General features: G+C 38.2%; 1 protein-coding gene across 1 annotated transcript in view; it reads right to left on the reverse strand.

The window, feature by feature from the left end:
* Positions 1-13,021, reverse strand: part of LOC138317870 (DNA polymerase epsilon catalytic subunit A-like) — a 45,481-nt gene that overhangs the window by 2,821 nt on the left and 29,639 nt on the right. Inside the window, 15 exon segments of the mRNA XM_069259843.1 lie at positions 1,924-2,056; positions 2,264-2,475; positions 3,099-3,228; positions 3,581-3,666; positions 4,825-4,944; positions 5,475-5,546; positions 6,053-6,205; positions 6,580-6,783; positions 7,569-7,653; positions 8,477-8,715; positions 9,047-9,161; positions 9,713-9,888; positions 10,466-10,553; positions 10,966-11,038; positions 12,714-12,880. Coding sequence (XP_069115944.1) covers positions 1,924-2,056; positions 2,264-2,475; positions 3,099-3,228; positions 3,581-3,666; positions 4,825-4,944; positions 5,475-5,546; positions 6,053-6,205; positions 6,580-6,783; positions 7,569-7,653; positions 8,477-8,715; positions 9,047-9,161; positions 9,713-9,888; positions 10,466-10,553; positions 10,966-11,038; positions 12,714-12,880 — 2,053 coding nt within the window.

Raw genomic sequence — 13,021 nt, forward strand, 5'->3', positions numbered from 1 at the left:
GCAGAAAGGCTATAACAGGCCAGAAAGGTTATAACAGGCCAGAAAGGCTATAACAGGGCAGAAAGGTTATAGCAGGCCAGAAAGGTCATAACAGGGATGAAAGGCTATAACAGGGCAGAATGGCTATAACAGGCCAGAAAGGCTATAACAGGCCAGAAATGCTATAACAGGGCAGGGCTATAACAGGGCAGAAAGGCTATAACAGGGCAGAAAGGTAATAACAGGACAGGGCCATAACAGGGCAGAAAGTCTACGAGGGATGTTCCGAAATTAATGTTACTTGCGCAATATCTTGTGGAAATCGTGCTAAATGGGCTTAAAACTATCTCGTGGCGATAGCGTGATATCTGAAGCGTGATATAGGTAAATATCTCACAATTACACTGACCTTGGTGCTGTGTACATTGTTTTGTAGCGCACTCGTTACACTCTATACAAATATGGTTGGCAAGAGAGTTGAAAACGTAATTGAAATTAGGGCCTATATCAAAGGTAGGTCTCTACTTGGCTTAAAGCCATCCTGGATATTATCGTGAGGTGTGTGATATATATGGGAAGGGTCAAATGTCATATATGACTATTTGTAGGTGGGTTGCTCGATTTAAGTCGGGACACCAAAAGCTTAAAGATGCTGCCCACACAGATCGCCCTGCAACAACAACAACAAAGCATAACATTGAACTAATTCGGCAAATCCTTGAAAAAGATGCAAGGTACACTGTCCGGCAGTTAGCTAAAATGACAGGCTTGTCTTTAGCACGTATTTATTGCATTTTAAAGAAACATCTTAAGCTGGGCAAGATCCCATTTACTAACTGACAACCAAAAGAGGTCCCGGGTTGACAAGGCCAAATCCTTATTGAAGAAATACCCAAAATACAGCAAAAAGGCTTTTGATAATTTGGTCACAGGTGATGAAACATGGGTGTATTTTTTCGAACCCAAAAGAAAATGCTCTAATCGAATCTGGGCAAACAAAAACGCCAGGCGCCCTAGCATTGCTAAAAGAATACGCACCATGAGGAAGGTTTTGTATGTCATATTCTTTGATAACAAGGGTCCAATCATTCAAATCCCTGTTCCAAAAGGCAAAACTGTCACAGCGAAGTATTATAGAGACGTTGTACTTCGAAAACTTAAGAAAGTCTACAAACGCCGCCGCCCACAGACAGGTTTGAAGTACCTCAGGCTCTTACATGATAATGCGCCAGCACACAAGGCGCGCATTGTAACAGAGTTTTTGAAGGCAGAAAAGGTCACTGTCCTCCCCCACCCTGCATATTCACCAGACTTGGCCCCCTGTGACTTTTTCTTGTTCCCCAAACTAAAATTTCACCTGTCTGGAACAAAATATAAATCAAGAAATGCCCTTGGCTCTGCCATTTACCAGTATCTTATGAGTATACCAATTCAAGAGTACGAAAACTGTTTCCAAAAGTGGATCGATCGGTTGAAACGATGCATAAATGCAGAGGGGGAGTACTTCGAGGGACAGGGCAAAGTAAAATGATCAGAATTACTTCTATCAAAGAGAAATCACCAAAGTAACAATACTATATCGTATAACAGGGCAGAAAGGCTATAACAGGCCAGAAAGGCTATAACAGGGCAGGGCTATAACAGGCCAGAAGGCTAATACAGGGCTATAACAGGACAGAAAGGCTAAAACACGGCAGAAAGGCTATAACAGGACCAGAAAGGCTATAACAGGGCAGAGAGATTATATGATATTAAGTAAGGCTGTTACAGGGCAGAAATATAATAGGATAGGTTAAAGATTTAACCTTGACAAGCTCTTTCTTTGACGTAGGTCAATATATAACATCCCCCAACATTTGATCTGGACAAGTTCTTTCTTTTGCCACCCCCTACCCCACTTTCCCTCAAGATTTGCCTCCATCCTCCCCTGTCCCTAAGACTTACCCCCTGACACTTGACACACTTAAGGTCCTGAAGTACGTAGGCCATAGACTTTCGGTTGATAGAGTCGACGAGGCATTGCTCCATCTCAGTCATGTCATAGGCTGTCTTACACTGCACACACGACCAAGCCGCACTGCCACAACAAAATCACACAATTAGAATCATCATATATAAATCTCTTGGGAATAAACATCAGTATTTTACAATCTTTTATTTAATGGAAATATCACTTTACCCATAATACATCCTGTCCTCACTATCCATTTCTACATTAATTTCTACAAAAAAGACAGAAATGGCTTATTTGTCAATAGACATTTAAAAGATACTGCTTACTTACTCAGAATCATTTTGATTTAGGTATGGGTCACGACAAAGGTCAAGGTCACGGACATGGTTACATGACTTGCAGATGACCTCTGGGAGGACGTAGGACAGACAGGGGTCAAGGAACTTGGCATCGCTGGAAAACTCGCCGACTCCAATAAGTTTGAGGAGATCTCGCTTAAGCTTGGTTATCTGTAGGGTAATATTACTGTCCAATGCCAACACCTGGGGTCAAAATCAATAAAGGTCAAGGTCAAGGTGTGTCACACAGGTTAAAACCAATAAAGGTCAAGGTCAAAAATCACGTAAAATTACACAAAATTGAACTGTTACACCAATTCAGCATAGAAATATCTTGTTGTTAAATTAATCTCCACCATCCCAACAGCATGGAGTCACTTTGAATATCACACAAATAACATATAAACTATTTACTACATTCTCTCGAAAATCACACAAATAACATATGAACTATTTACTACATTCTCTCGAAAATCACACAAATAACCTATGAACTATTTACTACATTCTCTCCACCATAAGTACTAAACAAGGATATAAAACTATATTAGTGTAAACAAGTAAAGCCTGATAATTCTGACAACATTGGACTCATTTCTTATTTCAACTGACCATATAAATCACAATTTTGGTTGGCTTTATGCCTTAGAAAGTTTGTACAAAATTTCATTTAAATTGCTTCAGCAGCTTTGGAGAAGAAGTCGAAAATGTAAATTGTTTAGGGACATACGAAGGACAACGAACAATAGGTCACTTCACAGGTGACCTAAAAAGCTTGCAAGGCTGAGATTATAGAAAATAACCTGGCGGAAAATGTCATTACCTACCTGACAAACAGATTTGACAAACTCCAGTGCTGGGTTTTTGAGCAGCAGATGAGAGCCTGGCCTCTGTGGAAACTCTACAGCAGCGTTGTTTGTATTTCCAGCCAGCTTCTTCTGAATCTTCTGAGTTATACTGTGGAATACAGAACGCAGGCAGAATTTACTATCAGAATATCTTTTTTTTTACTGTACATGCTCTTGAAATTTTAATGAAACTTACTAGAGCTAGAATAGGTCCTAAGAAACATATCTATGCAAAATTACATCCACAAAACAGAGGCCATGTCAGCCATCTTTAAATCCAGACATGGTAAAAGTGACTGTAACAATTGTCTGATTTACTGTTGGAAGACAAAAAAAAAATAGATCTATATTTGTTAACTCCTGAAATATGTCTAAACCGACGGAAAGAATCAATATCTTATTTTATCAATATCTGGTAAAACATCTCATTTTTTCACAAAGAGACATAGAAACAGCCTTACGCAAACATCTGTTGAGCCAGATCACCGGCTATCAGCTCCTGAGAAAACGTCACTGTGGCTGGGGTGGCACTCGTCTCCAGAGGTTTCTGAACAGTACAATGATAACAAGATTAGAAATATATGCGCATAATGTCCCAAGGTGGTTTAATGATCTGTGTATTACTTTTTGTTAGGCAACAATATCAGTCAGAATACACTTACAAATATTTAGATGATTTGTCAAAGTTTGAGAACAGCTGGATAAAGAATTTCAGCATGTAAGTCGATGCAACCGACCTAATTCTGAATCAAACATTTGAAGACAAACATGTTACCATAGTAACATTTTTTGTCTATAAATGTTGCAGGGCAATATGAATACAAAATCAAATATATCCTGTATTTTTGGACAGAAAGGCGAAATGCAGCTGATGTCCAGGCCCAGATTTCAAGTCAAAAACTGACATCATCAAAAATTTTCAGGTAAGTTACATAAGGAGAAAATACTGAAACTTTGTTTTGAGAAATCGGGCCAGGTCTATGATAAAATATCGACTGCATTGTAACCATTCCTGGTATGGTCAACATTGTTACAATTCCTGGTATGGTCAACAATGTAACAATTCCTGGTATGGTCAACAATGTAACAATTCCTGGTATGGTCAACAATGTAACAATTCCTGGTATGGTCAACATTGTAACAATTCCTGGTATGGTCAACAATGTAACAATTCCTGGTATGGTCAACATTGTAACAATTCCTGGTATGGTCAACAATGTAACAATTCCTGGTATGGTCAACATGTAACAATTCCTGGTATGGTCAACAATGTAACAATTCCTGGTATGGTCAACAATGTAACAATTCCTGGTATGGTCAACAATGTAACAATTCCTGGTATGGTCAACAATGTAACAATTCCTGGTATGGTCAACAATGTAACAATTCCTGGTATGGTCAACATTGTAACAATTCCTGGTATGGTCAACATTGTAACAATTCCTGGTATGGTCAACATTGTAACAATTCCTGGTATGGTCAACATTGTAACAATTCCTGGTATGGTCAACAATGTAACAATTCCTGGTATGGTCAACAATGTAACAATTCCTGGTATGGTCAACATTGTAACAATTCCTGGTATGGTCAACAATGTAACAATTCCTGGTATGGTCAACATTGTAACAATTCCTGGTATGGTCAACATTGTAACAATTCCTGGTATGGTCAACAATGTAACAATTCCTGGTATGGTCAGACAAACCTGTTGAGATTGTGACTGTGAGTTATGGCGTCGTTTCACAGGCGTGTTTCCAGGAGTCAGACGCTGATGTTCCTCCATCACGTTTGTGTAAACTGACAGAATATACCCGGCCACAATCATCTGTAAACAGGAAAATGTCCCTCAGTTGGAAAGTAAGACTTATGTTGAGATATGAAGAACATTTATAGATAGTGCTACAAAAATCCACAATCAGTATCAGTCTACTGGAAGGCCAACACACAACCAGGTATAGGTATCCTTACAATACTGTACATTTAAAGTGTAGGATTTTCCAATCTAATCTGAAGTAAGATTGAAGTTGCTATAGTGATATCACAGATTTTTTGCTGATATCAGCTGCGACATTGACCTTTGAAACTTGATCATTAAACTCTGAACCCTAAAATTGTTGACCTCTTAGCCTTAAATCTCTCAAGGCTTAAATGGACTTAATGATCTCAATTCTTAAATTAAAGTTTCTACCATCACTTTCCTGTTATCCTTACATAAAAGTTTCTACCCTCAATTTCTAGTTATCGTATAGATTTCCTTACATAAAAGTTTCTATCATAACTTTCCAGTTATCATATAGATTTCCTTACACAAAAGTTTCTACCATCACTTTCTAGTTATTGTATAGATTTCCTTACATTAAAGTTGGTCTGACAGGCGCCAGCCTCTGGTAAGAAATGCATGATATTCCAGTTCATCTCAATCTCCGGCTGCAATGAAAACAAAAAGAGAAAATACTCCTGTAAATTAACTAAGCTTTAACATTATATTTATCAAATAATCATAATCTAGGAAAAGAAAAACCCAACCCAACACAGATACTATAAATCGTTAAGTGTAACAATACACGCATAATAAATAAATTCATAATCCTCTACAAGATAAGTTATTTTTAGAACAGGACAGAGCAAGGTTACGCCCTCCTTTCCAACTAACATGGAAATTGTCTGATTTAAAGTATTAACTAAGTTGTTTATCAAATTCTGAAAAGCATACAGTTTGACACAAAATATGAAACAACTACAAATGTATATAAAACTACGGTACCCTTACATCAAAGGGAGAATAGACAGGACAAGACGGAACCAGACAGGACCAGACAGGACCAACACAGGTAACACATTATATACACTCAATTTTATGGCAGGTCTCAGCACTAATACTGTAACTTTTGAAGTATAATTAGATCTCAAAATTAGAACAAAACGATGGCTACCTCATCCTCCTGATCCGATTTATTTAGCTCCTCCTCTTCCTGTCTAGGCTCCTCCTCATCACTGTCTTGTTCCGCATCTCGGTCAGGGTTCGGCTGAGAGCTGTCTGTCATGGCAGCTGATGGTAATCTTCCCTTTACGCCCCCGTAGTTAGCCTACTCACAGAACAAAACTAAATAATCACTAAAGAAAAAACAATTACTTGGCGTAATGATAAAAATTAAAAAAAAAAAAACTTACAAAGTGTTTGCTGTAAAAAGAAATGTTACAATGGAAGCCATGAGAAGATAAAATGTACAGAGAGAGGTAAACCTACTGGTAGTTAGTAATTCAAATTGTGCTTTACCTTTCACTCTTCATGTACACTTAAACTTGATCACTCAGATTATTTTGACCAACAGATTTAAAGTCCAAAATGGTATCGCCAAATCTGAATCAATGAAATTTAACTACATGTGGTCATTTTTGGTATTTTTTGTTACAATGTTAACATTTTAAAAACTTTAATTGAAATTTCTATACAACTTACAGGGTCTAGCCAGATACAGTATTCCCAGCACTGTTCATAGGAGAGTTCTATCAAGTGGAATAACTCTCGTGACTTTATACTGTTGGTGATGTACTCCACGTAGGACAAAGCATCTACAAGGCGGCGCTTCTTTGTACACAGAATGATTCGGTTGAAGTTAGCGTAGACTATAGTTGATCCAAGACGCTTGAACTCAGCTATAAGCTATAAATTAGAGACTAGATGTTAAAGTCAAACTATCCATAACTAGCAGCAAAAAGTCAAGTTAGATTAGACCCCGATATTGTTAGTATTTGTAGATGTAGTTAAAATTAAGCCAATTAAAGAATAATTAGAAGATTGATAATGATTTCTCAATAACTTTGGTACAACAGGTGATGAAACATTTTAAACTGGTGGCCATATAAGAGTTCGGATAGACGTTACATATTTATGGTAGTCACGTGGTGTTCTCGGCAATGATGTTACAATGTCGGGTAACTTTGGTTTGTTTGAAAAGTGGGACCCACTTAGCCTTGTTCAATATTTTGATTTTTATCAAAATTTCTAAATTGTAACTATCCATCTAGACTTCGATTTATTCCTATTTCTGCATGATTTACAACAGGTTTTTTTTTCTAAATTCTTCTAAATCATTACAGATACAGATATTAGGAATTTAATTTTGCTAGGTCAAAATTGAGGATGATATTTCTTTCTTTTCTCTCATAAGTAGCCATATTGACTGGGATTGAAATTGCCGTCATATAAATGCAAGACAAAGTAGTACAATTATCATACAAAGTATACATGATCATAAAAGTTTTTCAAAAGACAAAACACGTTTAACATTATGACATAAAAAGATATTACTTATGAAGAAAAGTAAGATTTTCACACGATGTAGGTCTAAAGTCAAACTAGAGGTCACAGTTACCATCACTTTGGAACATCATGCCCTTACAAGGTGAATCCGTGATAGAGAAGAGTGTATCAGTTAATGATCTTACCTGCATAAATACTTTCTTCATCATATTGTGAAGTGTTCTTCTGAGAGCTGGATCATACAGCTGGGCTCCAGTTGACCGTAGCCACCTGTATTGTCAACAATCATATTTGGTTAAGGACTATGTATGGGTTGGGCCCTTTTTGCCCCCCAAAATCCATCAAATTTTTAAACCTGTTATTTAGCTGTTGAATTTCAAATATCTAGTACATCCTTGATACAGTTAGTATGATAGTTATTTATCATTACGGTTGTAGTAGCCATGGTAACCATCCAAAATATGCATAAATTAAGCTAATGTAAAAACTTTATATTTCTCCATGAGATTTACTTTAGTGCCCTCATATCTCAGTAAATATTCACCCATGTCATGCTGTATTTGTTCAATATTGCACTATATTGTTTCTTAGAGAATAAATACAAAAAAAAAATAGGCAAAAAATGACCAATTTTCCACATTCGCTTAATTTATGCATATTTTGAATGGTTACCATGGCAACTAGAGTGGTATTAATAGAAAACTACCATCTTAGATGAATCAGGGATGTAATAAATATTTAAGATACAAATGCTGAATTTTGTAACACTATATTCCAAATTTGATGAATTTGAGGGCCAATAAGGGCCCAAACCATACATAGTCCTTTATACAAGATTCAAAATGCTCCATTAGATAAGGAGACAGCCATTGGAGGAAACAGAACAATGATAACGAACAGTATCACAGTGAATTTTGGGGTATAAAAAATGTTTCTTAGATTAAGGATTTACTACAAGTGTAATTCAAAAACGCCAGAAATGTTTATAGTTTGTCCTTTTACATTCCTCCTATATAAGTGAATTTTTATAGTAGTTCATGATATTAGGCTCATGTTACACCCCTTTATGAACCTCTCTATAAGTAATACATACCTGTAGAAGTGTATGATCTGGTTATCGGCGAACACATTCCCATACATTGTCACATCTCTCACCCAGCCCTGCACCATACTTTTAAGGATTCGGAATGTGGTGGAACAGAGGGCGGTCTCATCATAACTAGCTAGGTAGGTGGCAGCACCTTGTCCCTGGACCATATCCTCCAATGACGACTGCGGCATCGTGTCAAAACTCACAGCACTCGCACCCTCTTGGTCATTTACATGGGAAGACTATGGAGATAGAGGTCAAAGGTTGATTTTTCATTTACAATTGTTGTTAGGTAATTTTTCAAGAATACACTGGTTTTGGAACTATTAGACATAATTCACTGGTCTTATATTCTTTATCATTATTTTAATATATACATACATTCCAATGCGTTTCTATGGCAAAGGGTAGTATATCTATGACTACAGTTCAGGGATTTCTTTAAATATAAATAAAATATTTGCACTTATGTTGTCATCTGATTTTTGGTTGTCATCTGATTTTTGGAAAGCATGAAGAGTTTGACGTGGGATAGGAATGCGGTATGGTGGTGCCAGATCGCATAAAGGTTACCTCTATAATCGTGTTGACGGCCAGACTAGCGATGTCCAACTCCACACACATACTGGGGTAGGTTCCTGGGTGGTTGACTTCCACGCTACTATTCTCCTCCAGTTCCATACAAAGCCTAGAAATACAGAAAGGAGAGTCACATTATGTAAATATCAGAATCATAGGTTGAAGCAATCCAGTTCATATTCATATGTTTCAAACACAGGAGTCTTCTGTTGCACCATGCAAAGTAACAAGAGGTCATTCAATCAAAACAAGGATTTGTTACTACAGGTTACAATGTTCATTGACCTCTGAATGAAAATCACTACTGTACAGTTGCCTTTATTCATAAAGGATTAAATCTAGCTACATTCACCATCAATAAAGTGGAACAAATGGCAAGAAGGAAAATCTATATGGACTATTACTGATAAAGTATAGAAAGAGAAAATTGCAAAGTCTTCTATACACAAAAGAAAACGACTACACAGTACATGTCAATTTGATTTTTCATTTTGAATCAATGAAATGTTGGAAATTCTACACCTTGGTCACATTTTAGTCAGAATCTCTTTTGTAAAAGAAATCAAATTTATTTTTATCTAAGTCAGGAACTCTATTGAAAAATAGATCAGAATAAGATATTGTCTAGTTTCAGCGAACTAGAAGAAAGCGTTTGTGTACCTGCTGTCATCAGCCTCTTTTCCTCCAAGATCTGGCCGTTCTGTGACTGAACACCACATGATGTGGTTGTGTTTGTGGAGATGACGAGCGAGGAATAGATCACAGCCGTACAGAGTGATGTCACGCGGCATGTTTCCAACGGGGATGTGAAGGTAACGGCACTGTTCCACCATCGCCTAGTATCAGAAACAAAACTGGTTATCATTAAACAACAGAACTCCCTGATGTAGTAAAACGTCCTGATAAAACTGACAAACCATTAATTTAGCTATAATTGTTTAAGTCAATGGCTATACAATATTTCAAAATAATGTCAACACAATTTCTTATAACTAGACACAGCTAACATGTTAATGATGTTGACATAATTGATTATTTAAGCATTGTACTACATTCAGTTGGCATGGCAATTGGTAAGCATTCCATGTTAAATCTGTCGTCTAATTGGCATTCATCATCACATAAATGTGGACTCAATCAAATGGTTATATTTACATTTGATAACAATTCTATGATTAATTTGCATCTATAATGAACAAACAATTCAATATCAGCAATGGCAGAACAGCAATTACAACAGCCATCTTCCATGATCAGTGGCACGACATTTAAGATGTCACAATGATGATGATGTCAAAATAAGTGGCTGGCTGTCATGCACTAGACAGTGCCTAATGTGTTTGGTAAAGCTACAAAGTGGAGTTGTACTAAAAAATTTTAATATGTAGAGATGATACGATAATCGCCACATACGTGGAGAATGATGTCGACGTTGAGGTAGTGTTGTAACATCCGTCGACTGCCAACTCTCTGCCAGTCCAGAACGTTATACAGGCTATCACTGTAAAATAAACAGAACAACTACTCAAGTCACTATTGTTGACACTAAAGCTCCTAGAGATATTTCTGTCCCAGTTTGAAATGCCTTTCAATAACTTCTATATAGTCAATTATATAATTCTGTCTTTCGTACTATGGAAACAACTTATATAACTTATACAAATCACTCCTAGATGTAAAGCATGCATGGGGTCTTAAGAGTACTGTATGAGGTAAATGGAGTGCACATAGAAAGCTCACAGTATCCGCCATGTAGCCACTTACGTTTTCACGTTCATGCCAGAGATCGAACAGCGGCCGGTTAGATGAAAGGTAACTGGCTTAACCACCCTTGATCACCCTATAATTGCTTGAGTATCATATATCATGTGTATTGGTACGAGCGGGAAATCTCAAGTATTCGTTATAGTTACCTGTCAGAGATGTGTATTGGTACGAGCGGGAAATCTTGAAGGCCTGGCATACTAGAAGTTAGGTGCTGGAAATCTAAATTCAAATCAAACAAAAAGTTAGTATAGAAGAGATTTTTACTAAAACTACCTCAGTTTTACTCGAGAAGTCAATACATGTAATTGAATACATGCAAAAGAAGGCAATTTTATCCCACACATACATCTGAACTCATTGCAAAGATAAATCTGAAATGGCTATAAAGGTTGGTCCTCATTATTTTACCATCAGGGGACTGAATGGCTATAAAGGTTGGTCCTCGTTTCTTACCATGAGGGGACTGAATGGCTATAAAGGTTGGTCCTCGTTTCTTACCATGAGGGGACTGAATGGCTATAAAGGTTGGTCCTCGTTTCTTACCATGAGGGGACTGAATGACTATAAAGGTTGGTCCTCGTTTCTTACCATGAGGGGACTGAATGGCTATAAAGGTTGGTCCTCGTTTCTTACCATGAGGGGACTGAATGGCTATAAAGGTTGGTCCTCGTTTCTTACCATGAGGGGACTGAATGGCTATAAAGGTTGGTCCTCGTTTCTTACCATGAGGGGACTGAATGGCTATAAAGGTTGGTCCTCGTTTCTTACCATGAGGGGACTGAATGGCTATAAAGATTGGTCCTCGTTTCTTACCATGAGGGGACAGAATGGCTATAAAGGTTGGTCCTCGTTTCTTACCATGAGGGGACAGAATGGCTATAAAGATTGGTCCTCGTTTCTAACCATGAGGGGACTGAATGACTATAAAGGTTGGTCCTCGTTTCTTACCATGAGGGGACTGAATGGCTATAAAGGTTGGTCCTCGTTTCTTACCACGAGGGGACTGAATGGCTATAAAGGTTGGTCCTCGTTTCTTACCATGAGGGGACTGAATGGCTATAAAGGTTGGTCCTCGTTTCTTACCATGGGGGGACTGAATGACTATAAAGGTCGGTCCTCGTTTCTTACCATGAGGGGACTGAATGGCTATAAAGGTAGGTCCTTGTTTCTTACCAGGGGGGAACTGATTGGCTATAAAGGTAGGTCCTTGTTTCTTACCATGGGGGGACAGAATGGCTATAAAGGTTGGCCCTCGTTTCTTACCATGAGGGGACAGAATGGCTGTAAAGATTGGTCCTCGTTTCTTACCATGAGGGGACTGAATGACTATAAAGGTTGGTCCTCGTTTCTTACCATGAGGGGACTGAATGGCTATAAAGGTTGGTCCTCGTTGCTTACCACGAGGGGACTGAATGGCTATAAAGGTTGGTCCTCGTTTCTTACCATGAGGGGACTGAATGGCTATAAAGGTTGGTCCTCGTTTCTTACCATGGGGGGACTGAATGGCTATAAAGGTAGGTCCTTGTTTCTTACCAGGGGGGGACTGAATGGCTATAAAGGTTGGTCCTCGTTTCTTACCAGGGGGGGAACTGAATGGCTATAAAGGTTGGTCCTCGTTTCTTACCATGAGGGGACTGAATGGCTATAAAGTTAGGTCCTTGTTTCTTACCATGAGGGGACTGATTGGCTATAAAGGTAGGTCCTTGTTTCTTACCAGGGGGGAACTGATTGGCTATAAAGGTTGGTCCTCGTTTCTTACCATGGGGGGACTGAATGGCTATAAAGATTGGTCCTTGTTTCTTACCATGAGGGGACTGAATGGCTATAAAGGTTGGTCCTCGTTTCTTACCATGAGGGAACTGAATGGCTATAATGGTTGGTCCTCGTTTCTTACCATGAGGGGACTGAATGGCTATAAAGGTTGGTCCTCGTTTCTCATCCTTGTAGGAAGACAATATCCTCTGGATGTTACGATGGACCTGTCGCACGTCCTTCTCTAGTTTGATGTCAAACGTGTGATGAGATGGGGGTAACATTTCCTCGGCCGCTCCCTTGGTGACTCTGTAAAGATGATCACAGGAGGCTATAACATTCCCTCAAGGTTTACTCTATAAGTATAGACTAAATTTTACCGAAGGCCATCCCATCCTCTATTTTACAACAATTATTCAGTGTCCAAATGGTTAAGATGTCCAGAAACAT

Source organism: Argopecten irradians, chromosome 3, assembly GCF_041381155.1.
Source record: "Argopecten irradians isolate NY chromosome 3, Ai_NY, whole genome shotgun sequence".
Taxonomy (NCBI): domain Eukaryota; kingdom Metazoa; phylum Mollusca; class Bivalvia; order Pectinida; family Pectinidae; genus Argopecten; species Argopecten irradians.